The sequence below is a fragment of the Antechinus flavipes genome, chromosome X, assembly GCF_016432865.1.
Source record: "Antechinus flavipes isolate AdamAnt ecotype Samford, QLD, Australia chromosome X, AdamAnt_v2, whole genome shotgun sequence".
NCBI classification, from domain to species: domain Eukaryota; kingdom Metazoa; phylum Chordata; class Mammalia; order Dasyuromorphia; family Dasyuridae; genus Antechinus; species Antechinus flavipes.
Genome location: NC_067404.1, coordinates 15424006 through 15442388, shown reverse-complemented (window position 1 = coordinate 15442388; position 18383 = coordinate 15424006). Strand labels below are relative to the sequence as shown.

Below are 18383 nucleotides of genomic sequence, written 5' to 3'. Positions count from 1 at the left end.
TAATGCTTTAAAAGGGAAAAACTTAGGTCCTCAAGAAATCAATCTCTCTTTCTTCTCCAGTGGAAAACGGCAAGGTTTGGGGCAAGGCAGGTGATGGGTGTTTGTTTAGAGTAGGCCGTGAGAGAGGCGGGTTGGTTGGGGGGAAGGGGAGGAGGAAGCCCGGGCATAACGGAGCTCCCCCAGTCAGCAGCAGAGCCGTGGCTTCTTTCTGACTGGCTCCCTTTTGGCCGAGGCCACGGAGCAAAGCAGCTAGAAGGAAGGTGTGGGGAGGAGGGGACCATGGAGCTGCTCGTCCTCACTGGGTTGGCCTTTTGTCTGGTGGGCCCTTCTGAGGAGGCCAGGCTGCCCACGAGGCAGCCGACTAAGGAAGAGCCAGGAAGGAGTGAGCCAACAAAAGACCCACCCTTGCTCGCGTCCGAGAGGCCCGACTCGGCGTCCCCTGAAGGTGAGCAGAGGGGACGCTCAGGATTCCGGAGCTCTGGGGCACGGGGCTGAAGCACGCGTGGGGGATCTCTGGGGAAAGGAGCACCGAAAATGCTGTTTGCGGCGACGTTAACTTGAGAACTCCGAGCCGATCACCGGCCAGCTCTTCATTTTGCAAGGCCGGGGCTCCCAGACTAGTAGAGTGTGGAGGGGGACAGGCCAGAAATAGAGAACATCAGTTCTCCATGTGGAATGGAGCATCAGAGGGCCGCAGGGGCTCAGAAGAATTGCAGGCCCCCTAAGGAGCGGAGGTCATCGGGAGGGGAAGACTTCTGGGAGGTGGCAGGGCCACAGCTGGGCATCAGTGTCATGGGAATAGGCAGAAACAGGGAGAGAAGAGGGCCTTCCACCCAGAAGTCTGGAGAGAGGAAGAAGAGGGGGTCACGAGGGGACTGCCCTGGCTGGAGCAGGGAGTGTCTGTGTGGACGGAAGGAAGCCAGTCGGAGAGGCAAGAAGGAGCCGGATTACGAAAGGCCTTAAAGGCCAACCAGCCACCACAGTCCCAGGAAATGGCTGACCTAGCCGTTGGCCAGGGAGATAGATGCCAGTGGCCATTGTGACCAGTAGAGGCCGTCGCCAGCCGCCTCCAGAGGTTCCTCCACGTGATCAAAGTGTGACGCAGCACAGTCGAGTTCGTCACATTCCATGAAATGGAGCCATCAGGGATGGACATGGCTGTGCCCTCCTAGGCTTTAAGTGACAGCCCGACTATTAGGGTGAACTCCATCATACACATCTCCTACCTCCCCGGTTTCTATAGTTTCATTGTCTGGATGCCTCTTAGAATGATAGGGTGCGGTAATAGAGAGTAATGGACTTACGGTCGTGAAGCCCTGAGTTCAAATCCGCCTCAGATACACAAATAGCCATGTGACCCTGGGCAGGTTGAATCACCTCCCTGTGCCTCAGTTTCCTTATCTGTCAAATGGCGCTGATAATAGCACCTGCATTTCAATTGCTTTACAAACCTAAAACACTTATAGAAACGAGAGCTGTGCTCACTCCCTTCCACATCCTCCATGTCTCCCATTCATGTTTAAGGAGGATTTATTTAAAATACCAACAGACACTTGAGTCTCTTGAGCTTTCACATGTGATCTCAACTTTATTTAGCCACAACTCTGTAGGGAATGTTGGTCCCTAACTTGCAGGTGGGGAAGATGAAGTCACCCCCTCCCAACAGATGCTAAGGATCCAAGGTCACTAGGGTAGGGAAAGGGAAAGGAGAGGGTTTCCTCCACAACCTTGCCCCTCATCGTATCCATGCAGCCTTTGGATTGTATGCACTGGGAGGAGGGACGACTACGCCACACGGTCTTGCCCGTCCTTGAACATCCTGGTCTCGGGGCGAGTGACTGGGAAATAGGGGAGGAGGAGGAAGGAAGGAGACGAGGAAGCTTGTCCTGCTTCCTTCCCCTTTAGCAGGGCAGCTGCAGTCTCTCCCCAAGACCGTTCATACTAAGAATGGTGATGAGGGGCCTGCAGTGTTTGAAGGGTTGTCCCACCCAGGGAGGCCTTTGACTTGTTCTCTTTGGTCCAGAGGGCACAGCAATGGGTAGAAGTCCAAAGAGGTCCTTTTAAGTTTACTGTCAATGAGGGCTAAACTGATTCAGAGCAGACTAGGCCACCTCCAGAGAGGCAGCTTCCTTCTCCTCGGAGATCTTCAACCAGAGACTAGATGAGCACTTGTCATAGCATGGGTTAGATCAGGGACTGCTGAGGGCCCTTCTGACTCTGAATTTCTGTGAAACAGCTGGGACTTTAGCCCATTCTCTGTCTCTCTCTGGGACTCAGTTTCCTTTTCTTAAAATGGTGGGACTGACCTTGATGATTTCTAAGATTCCTGTGCTTCTAGGGAATGTAGGCCAGAATAGGGGAGGGGAGGGGCGGGAACAGAAGAAGGGAGGAAGAAAAGCTCCATCCCAGGATGCTCTGGGGTCACCACCAAGTAGCAGGTTGGATTTTAGCTTCTGAAATACCGGTTATATGATTCCGCCTTATCCCAACCCCCAGTCTCACCCTCTTCAGTCTGATTTTCATTAGAGAAATCTCTGGGACAATCCCCGAGATCACGTAGCCCCCCCCCCCAGCTCGGCTATGTCTGTGACATCCAGCCAAAGCCGGTGTTCCTTTTGCAGGGATGTTGAGGCCCATGCTGGAGCAGAAGCACCACATGAAGGCTGAGGAAGAGGAGAAGGGGCCACCAGGAACAGGCCACCTGAGGACCAGGAAGACCAAAGGGGCAACTCGCAGCCATTCAGAGCTCAGCCAGGCCCCGGGGCCACGTGGCAAATCGCCCACAAGGAGCCACAGGAAGGGGCTCTCGAGGAACAGGATCCACGGTCAAAAGTTCAGGGAGCAAGAGGCCAAACCAATGTATCTGAAGATTGATGTGGGAAAGAGAAAGGAAGGGAAGGCCGAGTCCTTACCACCGGCTCTAGGCCAATCCAGGAAGAACAAGACACTGCTGCAAGAGGTGACTGGCTCCAGGGAAGAGAGGAAGAGCAGGAAGCTAGGAGGTGGGGACTCCAAAATGGTCGACTTCAGGAAGCAAGAGATAAAGAAGACCATCAAAGGTAAGGAGGCAGCAGGACCAAGAGATGGAGGTACACTGGGGAGGAGGGTTCATGGTAGAGGGAAACTCCTTTGCAGGATGAGAAAGCCAACAATGAGAAACTCTGTTTCCCCACCCCCGTCCCCGAATACACTGTCAACTCAGAAACCGGAGAGAGAATTGAGGTTTCACGGGGGAAGCAGAGGCCTAGACACTGGGTGGATGGCATAGTAGGGAGCACCAGGCAGCCAGACTTGGGTCCCAGGAGACTCGGAGAAGGGACCAGAAAACAGGGGAGGGAAAAGGTCCCGTGACTCCTGGCCAGCAGGATAATTTCCTCAATGACCCAGATGCTCCCTGGGGAAGAGCAAAGTCAAGGGTGTTGACAACCCCAGGCCTTTACTGCCTCTCTGAGAGACCTCTGCACCAAAAGAACCTAAGTCTAGACCCACAAAGAAAGAAATTCAAAGGGAATCTAGAGGGAGTTTTGCCAAAGCTGTAGATGCTACACAAAGGCAGCAGATGACAGGGAAAGTTCAGAGTCAGAAATGCGTAAAATATATGGACGGTATTGTACGTTATCAACGTATTTGATCTTTCAATTCTTTAATCATTTTAATAAGTCAGACTTCTCTGACACGACATTTTACGTGGATTTTCCAGACTGCTGGGGCAACCCCCCAACCTCTGAGATGTGAAAGAGATGACTGGACTCTTTCCCCTGTGCCCCCACGGCAACTAGAGCCGGCTCTGGCGCTACCGGCTCGCCGGGCGCCCTTGACCAAGGAGGCTTTTCTGTCTCCGTGCCTCATGTGGAGGTCAGGCTTACTGCGCTTCCTCGCTTGTTGCCCTCTGACTCTACCTTCCCCTTCAGCTGTCACCTGGCGACTGCACCAGAAGGCGTTAGACTGGGGCCAGAACACCAGCCACCTGGATGCCATCCGGAAGGACTTGGCATCTAGCCGAGGTGATGCTCCCTTCCTCCATCAGCCCATCTTCCTTCCGTCTCTGAGGCCCGGGGAAGGCATGGCCTTCCTCCCAGCCACCTGCCACTTGTCTGAGGCTACCATCTCCTGTTCCAATGTCAACCTGAAGGCAATTCCACTTCTCAGTGATCGGAACCTGAAAACCCTCTACCTGGCAGGTAAGCATCGAGGGCTCCAGAGTCACCAGAGGCAAGGCCCTTGGCTCTGCGACTCAGTTTCCTCCCCTGTAAAGTGACAAAATCTCAGCCCTTCTTACCCAAAAAACAGCCTGGGGATCAAAAGAGAGGGACATTTGTTTGGGGCACAAATCACCATCCCCACGCAAGAAGATACTATTAGACTGTTGTTATCTTTACCATCGTGAACAATACTTCTCCTTGACCTATCCTTAGGAGGTCATGAATCTAAAGCTAGATGGGGAAACGGAGGCCAAGAGAAGTTAGATGACTTAATCAAGCTCACACAACTGGCAAGCAACAGAGATAGGATCTGAACCCAGAGTCTTCCACTCCACATTTACTGTTCCGCTCATCTCAATAATCCCCTTGAACATTTCTGAAGAGCTTTAAAATTTAAAAAATCACTTTTCAAAGGTACCTTTCCTTGAACTCTACAACTACCCTGTGAGGTAGGTAGAATAGATAGTATTAGTCTCATTTTTATTTCCTCATTGTGGGGAAACCGAGTTCCAGAAAAGACAAGCAATGTGCTCTGAGTCGCACGGCTGAGGCAGACTGCCTTGGACCAGGTAGTCTGGCTTCCGAGGACAGATCTTATTCAATGTGGAGAGGCTCGGCGTCAAGCTGACCGTAATATCTCGGGAACCCAAATGCCGGTGCTGGTGAGGATGACGACTTAACAGTCTGAGCATCCTTAGCAGGACGCAGGTGGCCTGACAGCACGGGGCAGAGCTGAGCAGGGGAGAATAGAGTTCGGAGAGAGGGGATGGGAAAATGTGACAATGCTTTACCTCTTGGATTTTCCTAGAGAATGAAATTTCCAAAATCCCGGGTGAGGCCTTCAATGGCGTGCCCAACCTGGAGTGGCTGGATCTGAGCAAGAACAAACTGGAAACCCAGGGCCTGCATCCTGATGCCTTTAAGGCAAGTGACCCCAGTCTTCTCTGCTTGGATGGCCAATGGTTGAGGGGCGGGGATGGAGGGGAAGGAGGGAATGACCCAGAAAGAAAGGTCAGTCCCTGAGCTGAGAAGGGACGGTCCTGAACGTTCTGGCACTTCACGAAGGATAGCTACATGGTCTGATTGGAAGGACTTGGGAGAAAGCCGGGCCTCTTTCACCCAGCGGCTCTCCTACCAGCCCAGCAGGGGCCTGAGAGGCCACCACTGGAGCACTATTCTTTGGGCTTAAGTCTAACTGTAGGGCTTACCCAAGATTCTAAAGAAACAGAGGCCATTGGGATGGGGGATTTGGGGGGTCATAGGAGGCAGCATGGTGAGGGCCTATCAGGAGTTCTAGATTCTAGTCCTGGTTTGTTTGTGACTTTGAATAATCCTCCTCCTGCTTCTCCTTCTCCCCACCCTCCTTCTTCTTCTCTTTCTCCTCCTCTTGATTCTTCTACTTCTTTCCTCTTCTTCTTCTTTCTTCTCCTTTCTTCTTTTTTTCTTCCTCCTCCTTCTTCTGCCTTCTTCTTCTCCCTCCTCCTTCTTCTCCCCTCTTCTTCTTCCTCTTTCTTTCTCCTTCTTCCTTTTCTCTCTTCTTCCTTATTCTTTCTTCTTCTTTTTCTTCTTCTTCAACAGTAAGAAGGTGGGTATGGACTTAATATCATAACCCATGATTGTCCATTCCCTAAAATATCGGCAATATGCTGTGCTGTTGGCCCACATGGAGGCTTGCTTCCAGCAATGTGCAATGTTCTGAATAGGTAAGGGAAAGGCCCCTTCATCATTGCACTAACTTCCAGAAACAGACTCACTAAATCTTCGCGAGGGCTGAGCTGACAGGAGCCAAACTTCTGATCATGGAGATCCTCTTGTGCCCACATCTGGACATCTAGTTTCTCCTAGTTTAGAGGAGCAGGAATCAAGGACTGAAAGGGGCCTCAGAGTTCATCTAGTCCAATCCCCTTCCCAGAGGTGAAACTGAGGCAGGGGGTGTAGAATGACCTCCTAAAGGTCATACGGCCATTGGGAGACAGAGGTGGGCTTTGAACCTAGGGCCTCTGACTCCAAAGACAACATGTTGGTTGGCGGCGACGGGGCCGTGCTGCTGCTGCTGCATGCATTTCTGCAGAATTGCTACGTCTCTCCCTTCCTCTCCCCTACCCCTTTCTAGATCACTGTCCTAGGTAACACAAAAGTCCCAGCTACCGTTCCAGATCTTCTCTACTGTGTTTTCAGCACAAGCATGAGCATCTGCAGAACTCCATTACACACATGTTATAATGGCCAACGACAACTTGGAGTTAGACGCAACCCATCCGTTATTCAGATGCTGATAATTGATCTTATTGGTCACTAAAAGAACTTCCCAAGGGGCAGGCCCTGTTCTCATGTTGTCGTAGCCACTCTGGTAGTACACGGTGGAACCTAGGCCTCGCGCTGAGGCTTTCGGCCTCCTGACCCGGCGGGCCTTCCGCGCGGCCACTCCAAACGCTTCTCTGGCTTTGGCCTCAGAACGGCCGCATTTGTTCCTCCACAGAACCTGACTCGGTTGAAGAGACTGAACTTGGACGGAAATTGTCTTACCGCTATTCCTGAATTACCAAGCTCTCTCCAAGAACTCAAGATCAATGACAATGGCCTCCGGGGCCTCCAAAGGACCAGTTTCCGAGGTGAGGGCGGAGACTTCAGGGGTCGTTTGACCTTGGGCGTCTGTCCCCACCTCCCCGAGGGATCTGTTGCCCATCCATTCTCCATCAGGGAAGGATCCTCAAGGATTTTTGACAAAGACAGGGAGACTAGAGCCCCCGGCAGGAGGTAACAGAGCATGGCGGCTAGCTTTGGAATCAGAATCAAGTCCCTTCCCTGGGCTTCGGTTTCAGTAAAACAAATTGGGCTTGATAGGCTCTGCTTCATCACAGGGTAATCCTCAGCAATGAATAGATCCTAAAGGGGTTCTGGGCCTAGATTTGGCTACCATCTGTTCCTCCCTTTCCCCATCCCTCTCGGGACCCTCCTCCCACTATGCTGTTCACAGGCCTCTTTACTGGGGCTCTTTTCCCCAGGACTCACAAAACTATTGACTCTGGAAGCTGAGGGAAACCAGCTGAATGATGGGAATGTGTATCCTTTGGCTTTCCATCCTCTGAAGAGCCTGATGTACCTGAGACTGAATGAAAACCACTTCCGGGGCCTCCCCCAGGGCCTGCCTGCTTCCCTTCAGGTAAAGATCAGAGCCCTTCGTGAGCAGAAGTTCCCTAGGAATGCCAGGGCTGAGGTTCGGGAGGAGCACGCCCAGAGAACAGAAGGGGGGCCACCTCCCCAATGTTGTGTTTTCTCCACAATCCTAGTCTTTCTTACTTCCAGCCCAGTTGGTGCATGCCAATCTAGAGGGATGGCAGGGAAAATAGGGAGTGAGGAGGCATTTGCAGAAGGGCCCCCCAGGAAAATCAGTTCTCCCAAGGTTCCCCTGACAAAGCCACGGGCCTTTTAGATTCGAGGTCAGGGAACCTGGGTTCAAACCCTGAGAATTATCTAAGTGATCTCTTGCCATACATATCACTTCCCCTCCTTGGGCCTCAGTTTCCTCCTCTGTCATATGAGGGGGCTGAGCTTCTAGAACTAAAATGAGGTTCCATTGGGGCTATCTCCAGTCATCCTGATCTATATCTGGCCACTGGATCCCAACGGCTCTGGAGAAGAAAGGGAGGCAGGTGAGGATCTGGAGGGAGGATGGTTACTTTTTTAAGGCAGCATTACTCCTCCTCTCCCCCTCCCCCATTTTCTCAGGCTTGCTATTGCAAATCTGAGCTGGATCCATTCAAACCAATCCTCTCATTTTCCATATGAGAAAACTGAGACCCAGAAAAAGAAAGGGACCGAGTGACTTGGATTTGTAGCCCAAAGACCTCAATTGAAGCTCTAGCTCCACTCCCTTAATGCCTGAGCCCTCAGTTTCCCCATCTGTAAAATGAAAGGGGATAGACTAGTTGATTCCAGGAACTGTCTAAGAAGCAAAGCTCAAGGCCCCATTGGCTTCCCGACGGAGGTGATTCTCCCGGGTCAAGAGTTCTGTCCGTTGTACAAAATGGAAGGGAATTTCCTTCTATCCAGACTCCTTTCAGTGGAACCCTTCTCCTGGAGCACTGAAGATGGGCCTATGTTATAGACATCCAGGCTCCACCCAGTGCTTTTTAGGGACAGACACGTAGGACGAAGCGCCCCCCCCCCCTCCTCTGGCCTCAGAGCTACCTGACTTGGCCAGGGCTTGCTTGTGGGGGGGGGGCACAGAGGGTGTGGGGTCCTGCCCTGCAGTTTGTAAGGAGAAGCTCTGGACTCTCAGGATCTAAGGGACTAGGGAAATGAGACCCCCATCCAATAGCAGCCTGAAATGCCCTGTAAGCTTCTTTTCCAGGAACTTCCCCCTTCCCTCCACCCTCTCTGTTTGCCTTGGATGGCTTGTGCGGGAGATGTTTTTGGTGGCAGCCATCTCCCTCCCCTGGCACCGGGCTGAGAGAGCCAGATACAGACCACGGTCTGTTCTCTAGGCCAGGCTTTTGGGGATCCTAAACGTGTCTTCTCAATCATGGCATGGTGGAAAGAAGAATAACTTGAGAGGACCAAGAGACCTGAGTTCTGATCCCAGTTCTAGCACCAACTTGCTGTGGGTAACTCAGTCCCTTTCTGGGCCTCAGTTTCCCACCATGATGAAGAACTAGATGTCCTCTAAAGTCCTTTCTAGCCCTAAATCCTTTCATCTGGAAGTGGGACAGAAGGAGGGAAGGGACACAGGAAGGCCTGATCTGCCGGAGCCAGTGTGCAGCTGGGGCGGGTCTAGGTGCCCCTATGGCCCCTCTCCTTCAGGCAAGACTGAATAAGGGAGGGACCTGAAAGGACCTCGTGACCCCAAATTAGAGATACAGAAAATGGGGAAGTGGGAAAGGATGGCTAGAGGCCGAAGCTCTTATTTCAGAGAGCAGAAAAGCGAGACTTGGGGAGCAGAAGGAATTCTCCCAAGCTCCCAATAGGTTCCTAGACTAAGAGCTGAATGGAACCCCAGTTTACAGAAGAAGAAACTGAAGCACACGGAGGTGCATGGTTTGTCCATAGTCACACGGGTAGTTAGGAAGCAGAGTTAGGGCCGCACTAGAAAGAACTGGAAGGTAAGCAGTGGGCGGATGGAAGGCATTGCTAACGGCTGGGCAGACAGCCGCCGTCCCTGGTGAGGGTGTGGCATCCCCGGCGGCCAGACAGCAGGGCAGCACCCTGGCAGGTGGTCGTCGGGGTCTCCCCGCCAGGGAATAATACTTTTCTGTTTTCCAGTTCTGGGTCCCCTCTCCCCCATTCCCTCAAGTCATCGGGCAGAAGCTGCCTTGGTGTAACTTGGCTTGGAGCTGTAGGAAAGGCCATCCCTCTATTTCCTGGCCTCACACTCTGCCCTCTTGGGGCTGGGGGGGGACTAGGAACTCTACCTTGCCACTAACTACATTGAAGAAGTGACTGACCGTGTACTGACCAAGTGCCAGAGTTTGAGCCTGCTGGTTCTAAGCAACAACCGGATCAAGGAGGACTGCATCGCTCCCCAAGCATGGATCGACCTTCCGTGAGTATGGCTTCCCCATATTACCCTCATCTCCTTTTAAGAAAAAGAAGGAAACTGAGGCGAGTGTCATCCACAGTCACACGACCAGTAAGGATTAGAGGTAGGACTCAAACCCAGGTCGCCACTTTGCTGCAACTGTAATATTTCATGCCAGGAGCTCTCGGCAGTAACTTGTAGCCCACCCCACGTGGCCCAGGGGCTACACTCCAAAGCCCTGCTGCGTCTCCTCCTAGTTCCTCTGGTGGCCGATCCCACCTTCTCCAAGACGGCTGGTCCGGCCAGGGCTCGGGCCTATAGACAATGGGCTGGGGCTATTCTGGAGAGCTATAAAGACGACTGTCCGTCCCAAGAACCAAATCTGGGCCTTATTAGCTGTAGGCCCCGACCTGCCAAATCACTACATCTTTTTTTGTCTCCCCCTGGGGTAGATTTCAGGACTTTCCCAGTTTCCCCACGGCCCACAGAGCGTCCTGCAAGCAAGGGTGTGTCGCTACATGTTTAACAACCAGATCTTCTCTCCCAAAATATGCCGGACACATTTCAGTTTCATCTGCATTATTCATCTTCTCTGCCTCGCTTTTTTAAGCCCTGTCACCAGACCGCCCGGTGAAGCCCTGATCTACAACATTGGCCAATTGTGTGGCTGAATTTGCACACATTGGGACCCTTCTTCCCTGACTTAGGCTCTTTCTTCCACTCTACAATCACCCTATATCTAGGCTTCTCCCCAAACAAATGAGCTTCCCCGGGGCTGACTTGATGACCTCCCATGATTCAATTACTGTGGCTGACCTTGAGTAAAGCAGCAAGTCCCATAGAAAGGACATTGACTCTTCCCACTAAACTTGGAATTCTGGAACCTCAGTTTAAATAGCAGCCGTGCAACCTTCCCTGGACCTTCTTATCTTTCTCTCTCTCGTGAGGGTGGCGGACTAGATGGCCTCTAAGGTGGCTTCCAGCTCCAAATCTGTGCTCGTATAGTAAGTGCTTAATACATGCTATAGCGAGGACTTAATAAACATGGACTGATGATACTGTGATACCTTCAAGGCCTCCAGAATTCCCCCTGACTCAGAAGGCCAATGGCTTTTTGCCCCAACTTCTTCCCTTCCCTACCAACCTTGCTGCCCTGAGGTAATTTGGTCTTGATCTTATAAAATCCCAGCTGGGATTTAGAGCTGCCAAGTGATCTTAACTATCTTTTAGCCTGGCCTCCTCACTTTAAAGTTGAAGAAACTGAAGCCTGGGGAAGAAAAAGGCCCAGATCCTCTAAATATTCCCAATTCTGGGGCAGCGAGGTGGTGCTGTAATGGATAGAACAAAGGCTTTGGAGGCAGGAGGACCTGAGTTCAAATCAGACACTGAACACTTCCTAGCTGTGTGATCTTTAGGAAGTCACTTATGCCTCGGAGAAAAGAAAAAAAAAAAAGAAATAAAAAATAAATATTCCCATTTCCCCTAAGACAAGTGGGGCTGGAGGTTGAGAAACAAGGGCCGTTTCCACACATGCTTAGTTTGAACCATGACCAATTCTCCCAAAGCTGGACAGCCACGCCATCACAGTCCTGTCCGTCTTGCTTCCTTGACACCTCTGTTCTGCCAGAGTTCAGGGTGGCAGTTGGCTAGAGGCCAGGGCCAGCAGCGCCAGAGCTAAAGGCACTTATGGTGGGCCCAGATTTGGGGTAGATCAGAGGTCCAATCCCGGTAGCTTGGTGTGGTTTGGAAGAAGGCAGATCCTCTCAGAAGTTGGGAATGAATAAGAAGTCAAGACATCAGGCTGTACGACGGGGCCCGGTTTCTTATCTTGTTCCTCCGGTGAGGTGTCAATTATGTCTCCTCATGGTCTGAGGCCCCTCTCCCCTTAAGACTGGTGCTGGTTAGCAAGTAGCTAGAGACAACACCCCCCTCCCCGTCCCCGTTGGGCTCCGTGATTGCTTCTGGGCCTGAGCCCACTAGCTGGGTCATGATTTCCTGGTACAGACACTGCCTGAGCCCCGATCCCTTGGCCTCCAGGCTCCTACTCGAGTCTCCTGCTGCCTGTTGTCCTAACCTTACATGCTGTGACCTTCACTTTATCTAGCCTTAGTAGACCTCCCTGGACTTGACTTTCAATGGTTGTTTTTCAGGCCTTCCCCTCGTGTCCAACTTTTTATGACCTTGTTTGGGGTTTCCTTGGCAAAGATACCGGAATGATTTGTCATTTCTTCCTCCGGCTCATTTTATAGCTGAGGAACTGAAGCCAACAGGGGGAAGTGATTTAGCCACTTACAGCTAATCGATTTCTTAGTTAAGATTTGAACTCGGGGTTTTGGGCTCCAGGGCTGGCACTCTATCCACTGCAGCACCCCCTGGCTGCCCCAGCCTTGCTCGCAGGCCCTGCGGACAACATCTGCCTGCCCGCCTTTTAACTGGCCCTACGCCTTTCATTTCCAGGCTTTTTATGCCTAAGGAATCTGGGGTGCCAAGGAATGTCTCCCCAAAAGCTCCGAATTATCCGAATCTGCTTTAAGAATATGACTCTGCATTCACTATTTCAAAAGGGGGAGAGTCTGGATGCTGGGGGGCCAAAGATGGTTACAATGGGCCAGAGAAGAGGTACTGATGGCCTGAATTAGGGCACTGAGAGGGAGCGTGCAGAGGGACGGATGGACGAGGAAGAAATGCCTGGACGTGGTGACTGGGACGAGGGAAAAACCAAAGGTTCAGGGCAGGAAGGAGCTGATGATCTATTGATTCCCAGACAATCAAAGCTCTTGCCCAGTATCCTTGCTCCATTCCAGGAAAATGTTACCCAGAGCTTTTGGGTTCAATTATTTTTTTCTCTCCCCCATCTTTGCCAAGTGAGGCAAGGGAAAACAGACACCAGTTTTGGTAGAAGAGAAGCCCCACCCAATTGCTCCGTTGGCCCGCCGTACCCATTGTGCGGTAGGGCTGGCCTCCCTTTGAGGATTCCCAGACGAGCCCTGGCAGCAGGTCCCTCAACCGCTCCGATCTGGCCCTACAAATGGAAGGGTCTGTGGTGGTTGGGACAAAGGGCTGAGCAGAACTGACCCTCCCAGATTCACAGCATCCTCAAACTGGCAGGGCCCTCAGCAGACTTCTGGTCCACTCCATTCTACGACGTTGCCTCTACTTGTAGATATCAAGTAATGAAGAGAGATAGGGGGGAGAAGGGAAGTGGAGTCTCCCTACTTGGGACCATCAATTCTTAAGAAGTTCTGCCTAGCCGGTCAGCCCCAAATCAGCCTCTCTACAACTTCCTTATCACTCTTCAGTATGCTCTAAGTAAAATAAGGCTTTCTCCTTCTACATGTTAGGCTCTCCAGTGATTGAGATTCCCTGAGTTACCTCTTCTCGAAGCTAAACATGCTCAGTTCCTTCAGCCGATCCTCATAGGAGGGCCATGGTCTTCAGTGTCTTGGGGAAGAGAGGTTTTGATGAAGGGAAGAGAGGTATAAACAAGATGGCTGAAGGGGAAGGATGAGGAGGTTTTTTTGAGCCTGGGTCCCCCATCTTGCCCAGACTGGAGGTTCAGGGACCACTCTTGGGTCCGATTCCAATGCAGGTCGGCATGGGAGTTCCATTCATGACTTGGGCTCTTTCACACATACCCTTAGTTAGCCTGAGGGGGCTTACCTATTGGTGCCAGACTTTGGACAACCAACTGGCCTAGTCAACGGCAGCTTGGAACTCCCAAGCTCAAGTGATCCACCAGCCTCCAATTTTCCAGTAGCAGGAATTATCCAAGCCAGTCTGTTGAACCTTTAAAGTGCTCCAAAAATACCTCTTTGCTCTGCTAATACTAAGTTATTCTTAGCTCTTCTCCTTGACAAGACTAGTTTGATTCATTGTTATATGTCTATCTTGCCTTTCCCACCATCAGTCTAGATTTGGCCAGATTACCTCAATTCATATCAGAGGCAGGAAAATCTACAATTCTTATCTCCTCTGTCACTAAGTAGACTGTGTGTCTTTGGTCATCTGTCCCCTCTTTCGGAGGTCCCTATAAAGGTCCCTTCTCACTCTAAATGTTACCGATTGTCTACTATTTTTTAGCTTTCGATTCTTCCCTCTCCTTCTCGTCATTGTTGTTTTTCATTCATTGAGTTGTGTCCAACTCTTCATGACCCATGGACCATAACATGTTGATATTGTCATTGGGGTTTTCTTGGCAAAGATACTGGAATGGTTTGCCATTTTCTTCTCCTGCCCTCATTATAAGGGTGGCTAAAGAAGGGAGAAAATGGGGGGAGATAGAAGGGAGAAAGTGGGGGGAAGATGGAAGGGAGAAAGTGGGGGGAAGATGGAAGGGAAGGAATACAAGCAGAGTGGAATGCCTGAAAGATGTCCCTCATCCCATCCCAAAGCATGTTGCTTGCTGCCCGCCACAGTGCCTGAAATTCTGTTAGCTGAGCTTCACTTTTCAGCCAGGAGGCTTTGGGAGTGAAGAGATGGGGCAGGTAGGGTAGCACAAGAGCAGAATGGAATGGGAGAAGTTTTTAGAATTTGTTTGTTTGACTTGAGGACAGACTAATCTGAGAGGAAAGAGGCAGCAGACAGAAGAAACCTGGTGGCCACCTGTTTTGATTTCCATAATCAGATAGTGCCTTAGATCCTTCCATCTGAATAATCCTCTAATATCTTTGTAACTCCTGGGGCAGCTGCAAGGGCTTTGGAACAGACAAGCCAGGAAGGAACACGCACAGTTTGGAACATCTGCCTTCCTTGTGTTAGGTGGCAGGTCCAGATGAAGTCAATCCTCTGCCTGGAGAGGATTGCCAAAGGAAACTCAAACCTCTGAACCCCACGTCGGACCCTGAATAATAATAGCTGGAGCTTATAGGGTGCTTTACTTTAAGACTTATAAAGCACTTTAGGTAGGCTACGTCATCTGATCTTCGAAACACCCAGGGTGGTAGGAGCTATTATTATCCTATTTTACAAATAAAGAAACTGAGTCACAGAAAGGACTGGCTCAAGATCACAGTTGGGAAGTGCCTGACACGCAATTCAAACTCGGGTCTTACTGAGCCCTTAGCTGAACCCAAGACAGCTGACTCACCTGACCCTCAAGTCTCAATTCTCAGCTTCTCTACTTGGGGAAGGGAGGAAACAATGGGGCAGACAAACGGATGTCCGGATAGCTGGAGGATGGAGCTTATGGACAAGATATGAACGGGACCGGTAGGCAGAGAGGAAAACAACTGTGGTTACTTAAAAAACACTTTTGTTAGAGCTGGTTAGAGCCTTATGCTCACCTCATTCAACCCTTTCACTTACTCCTTCCATGAATTCTGGAAACTGAGGAGAAAAGACTTGTACAAGGTCTCAGTAAGGTCTAGTAAGTGGCCAAGCCAAGATTTGGAACCAGGTCTCTTTTTTTCCCCTTTCTTGAACTGGTCATTTATTTTTTTATTAAAGCTTTTAATTTTCAAAACATATGCCCGGGTAATGTTTTATAATATTATCCCTCGTACTCACTTCTGTTCTAATTTTTTCCTTTCCCTCCCTCCAGCCCCTCCCTAGATGGTAGGCAATCTTATACGTGTTAAATATGTCACAGTATATCCTAGATACAATCTATGTTTGCAGAACCGAACAGTTTTCTTGTTGCACAGGGAGAATTGGATTCAGAAGGTAAAAGTAACCTGGGAAGAAAAACAAAAATGCAAACAGTTTACAGTCATTTCCCAGTGTTCTTTCTTTGGGTGTAGCTGCTTCTGTCCATCCTTGATCAATTGAAACTGAGTTAGATCTTCTCTGTGTGGAAGAAATCCACTTCCATCAGAATACATCCTCAAACAGTATCATTGTTGAGTTATATAATGATCTCCTGGTCGTGCTCATTTCACTTAGCATCAGTTCATGTAAGTCTCTCCAAGCCTCTCTGTATTCATCCTGCTGGTCATTCCTTACAGAACAATAATATTCCATAACGTTCATATACCACAATTTACCCAGCCATTCTCCAATTGCTGGGCATCCAATCACTTGGGATGAGATTATCAGCAGAAGCCAAAAGAAGGTTCTTTGGTGTGCCTGGCCAGATGTTTCAGACACTTGGGTCCTTCATCTGCACCCTGGTCCCTGTGACTGTCCCATACTTTGTCCTTGCCCCTAAAGGTCTAACTCTCTCTCTCCCTCTCCCTCCCCCCCCACCCTCTCAGGAAGCTTGAGTCATTGGACCTGTCCCACAACCGCCTGATGCACGTGCCCTCCTTTTTGCCTCGTGTGCTGAGACGGCTCATACTCCATCACAACCAGATTGAGTACATCCCTGGCTATGTGTTTGCACACATGAAGCCAGGCCTCGAGTTCCTGCACCTTTCTCACAACAACCTCCGTGACGATGGCATCCATAGTGTGTCGTTTCTTGGTCTGCGTTGGTCCCTGGTAGAGATGCTCCTGGACAACAACAAACTTCAGGCCATTCCCCGAGGCCTCCTGGGTCTCAAAAGGTTACAGGTGCTTCGTCTGAGCCACAACAAGATCAGGTATAACCGCGGGAGGCACCACCTTCGCAGCCACCCTCTCGGCCCCATGCAGGATACCCATCGGCTAACAAACAGTGCCCTCTCCAGGGCGAGCCCCAACTAGATTGCTGTTCACTGGGGCAACTTTGAGCTGCTGCTATTTGGAAGGCTGGGAAGGTTTCTAACTCAAAGGTGGCACTCCTAAGATTCCTAGTCTCATCCTCCTCACGGCCCCCATGGTTCAGGGGACCAGGACCACGAGAGACAAGGTTGGCATCAAGGTCCAATTCTGGCCTAAGAGCTGAGAGCCAGAACAGGGACCCCAGGGAAGGCGGGGGTCGGGGCAGACCGCAGTGGGGAAACTACTAGGTTAAAGACATGGCACTGGCAAAAGATCAGCGCGTGTAGCCATGAGTTTGACCCAAGAGGAAAGGAGTTTGTCTGGGTCTGCTACCCAGCATTGAGGACCTAGAGCAGACTTCTCCTCTCTATAACCATAGGAGTATGTACACACACAAACACATGCATATACACACACATGCATGTACACACATATGTACACACACGTACACACACACACACACGTCTGTCTCCCCTCTGGCTCTATCCAACTTGTAAAGTCTCTGCTTGTGTCAAGCACTCCCAAAGCCTTGTGCACCAGGTCCTGTGCGACCAGGTCCTTGTGACCAGGCCCAACTCAGGCCAGTCTAGTAACTGGAGCCAGAGGAACTTAGCAGAGAGGGGCAGCTCCTCGTCCCCTCTCCATCCCAGGGGCTCCCTCCTTCTCCCATCCCCCTTCCTCCCTTGAGCCCTTCCCCTCTCTCCCATCTGGGTCCTGCGTCGCCCACACATTTGTCTCCCGTTCTCCCTTCCGCAGACACGTGCCCCTGAATTCCGTGTGCGACAACCGCGTGGCCCAGGACTCCAACCTGGTCTCCATGCACCTGGAGAACAACCTCATTGATCGGCGCCAGATCCCGCCCACAGCCTTCTCCTGTATCAAGGACTACCAGAGCGTGGTTCTCAAGCCGCAGCAGGATGAGGAAGAGTATGAGTCTTTTACCTCTTCGACCTTTCTCCCGGGCGCCCTGGCCCTACCTCCCCAGCCCCCACCGGGGGGGCCTTTTCCTCCTCCTTCCTCCCCACTTTTGGCCTGTCTCATCAGCATGAATGATTAACTAATGAAGCTTTTCCTTGCAAATCATGAATGCTCTCTTTCTGTCACTCAGGGAAAGAAAAGAATGACTGAGCGGATGAAGATCCAAACAAGCCAAGTCATTCCGGTGCCTTCCCCTCATCCTCAGCCTTAGCCTGATCTGAGTTACTGTATATATTTGAAAAAAATAAAAATACATAGCCTTCAAACCGTGTTCTAACTCAACGTGCCCGTGGCCATTTTCCAATGGCTTTGCATGGGCCCGCCATGATGGGCCAGCCAGCCTTCAAGAAGGGCTAGAGCCAACGAGGCCGGAATTTGCGGCCAACCCGATTGAGGATTCAGTGGGTGGGATGGGGAGCGGGGCTTTGACTTCCCCGAGAGGGGGAGCTCCCTTTAGCCAGGCGGGCTAAACTGCCGCCCTCAGAAAATGGGCCGAGCCCCTGAAAAGCTAAGTGACTTGCCCGGGGTCCCATAGCCATGGTGAGTCAGGAGTACAAGTTCTGGCCTTCAAGGCCAGCTCTCTTATCCATTAGCTGCTTCCCCTAATTAGTCCCAATTAATGGGCCGGGTCCCCGCGACACCACGGCCTGCTGTGTGACTGAGAACCGCAACTCTTAGTTCTAAATCTAGAAGGGACTTGAAGGCTCATCTCATATAATCCCTCAATTTACAAATGCAAAAGGGAAGGGGAGGAGTAGAAAGGGGGAAGAAAAAGAGGAGGGGAGAGGGGGAAAGAGGGGAGACACGAGGGAGGAAAAGGGGAAAGGATTGGAGAGAAAAGAGGGAAGGAGAAAAGGAAAGAAGAGAAGGGGGAGGGGAGGAAGGAAGAAGGGAAGAGGAAAGAGAAGAAAAGAGGAAAGGGAACAAGGGGATCCGTCAATAAACATTTATCAGGTACTCGCTATGCACCAGACACTGTGCTAAAGGAGGATGTGAAGACACAAAGCAGAGTCTCTGCTCTCCAGTTTACATTTTATCCAAAATGTACATATAGAAATACTGACAAA

At 51.0% G+C, this 18383-nt stretch overlaps 1 protein-coding gene across 1 annotated transcript; it reads left to right on the top strand.

Moving 5' to 3' along the window:
- The first annotated feature begins 279 nt into the window (after nucleotides 1-279).
- Nucleotides 280-17395, top strand: LOC127542827 (extracellular matrix protein 2-like). Its single transcript, XM_051968666.1, has 9 exons — nucleotides 280-445; nucleotides 2622-3059; nucleotides 3912-4181; nucleotides 5011-5126; nucleotides 6682-6814; nucleotides 7208-7365; nucleotides 9605-9744; nucleotides 15912-16238; nucleotides 17095-17395. Exons 1-9 carry the CDS (start codon nucleotides 280-282, stop codon nucleotides 17393-17395), a joined length of 2049 nt encoding a protein of 682 aa, XP_051824626.1.
- The last annotated feature ends 988 nt before the right edge of the window (nucleotides 17396-18383 follow it).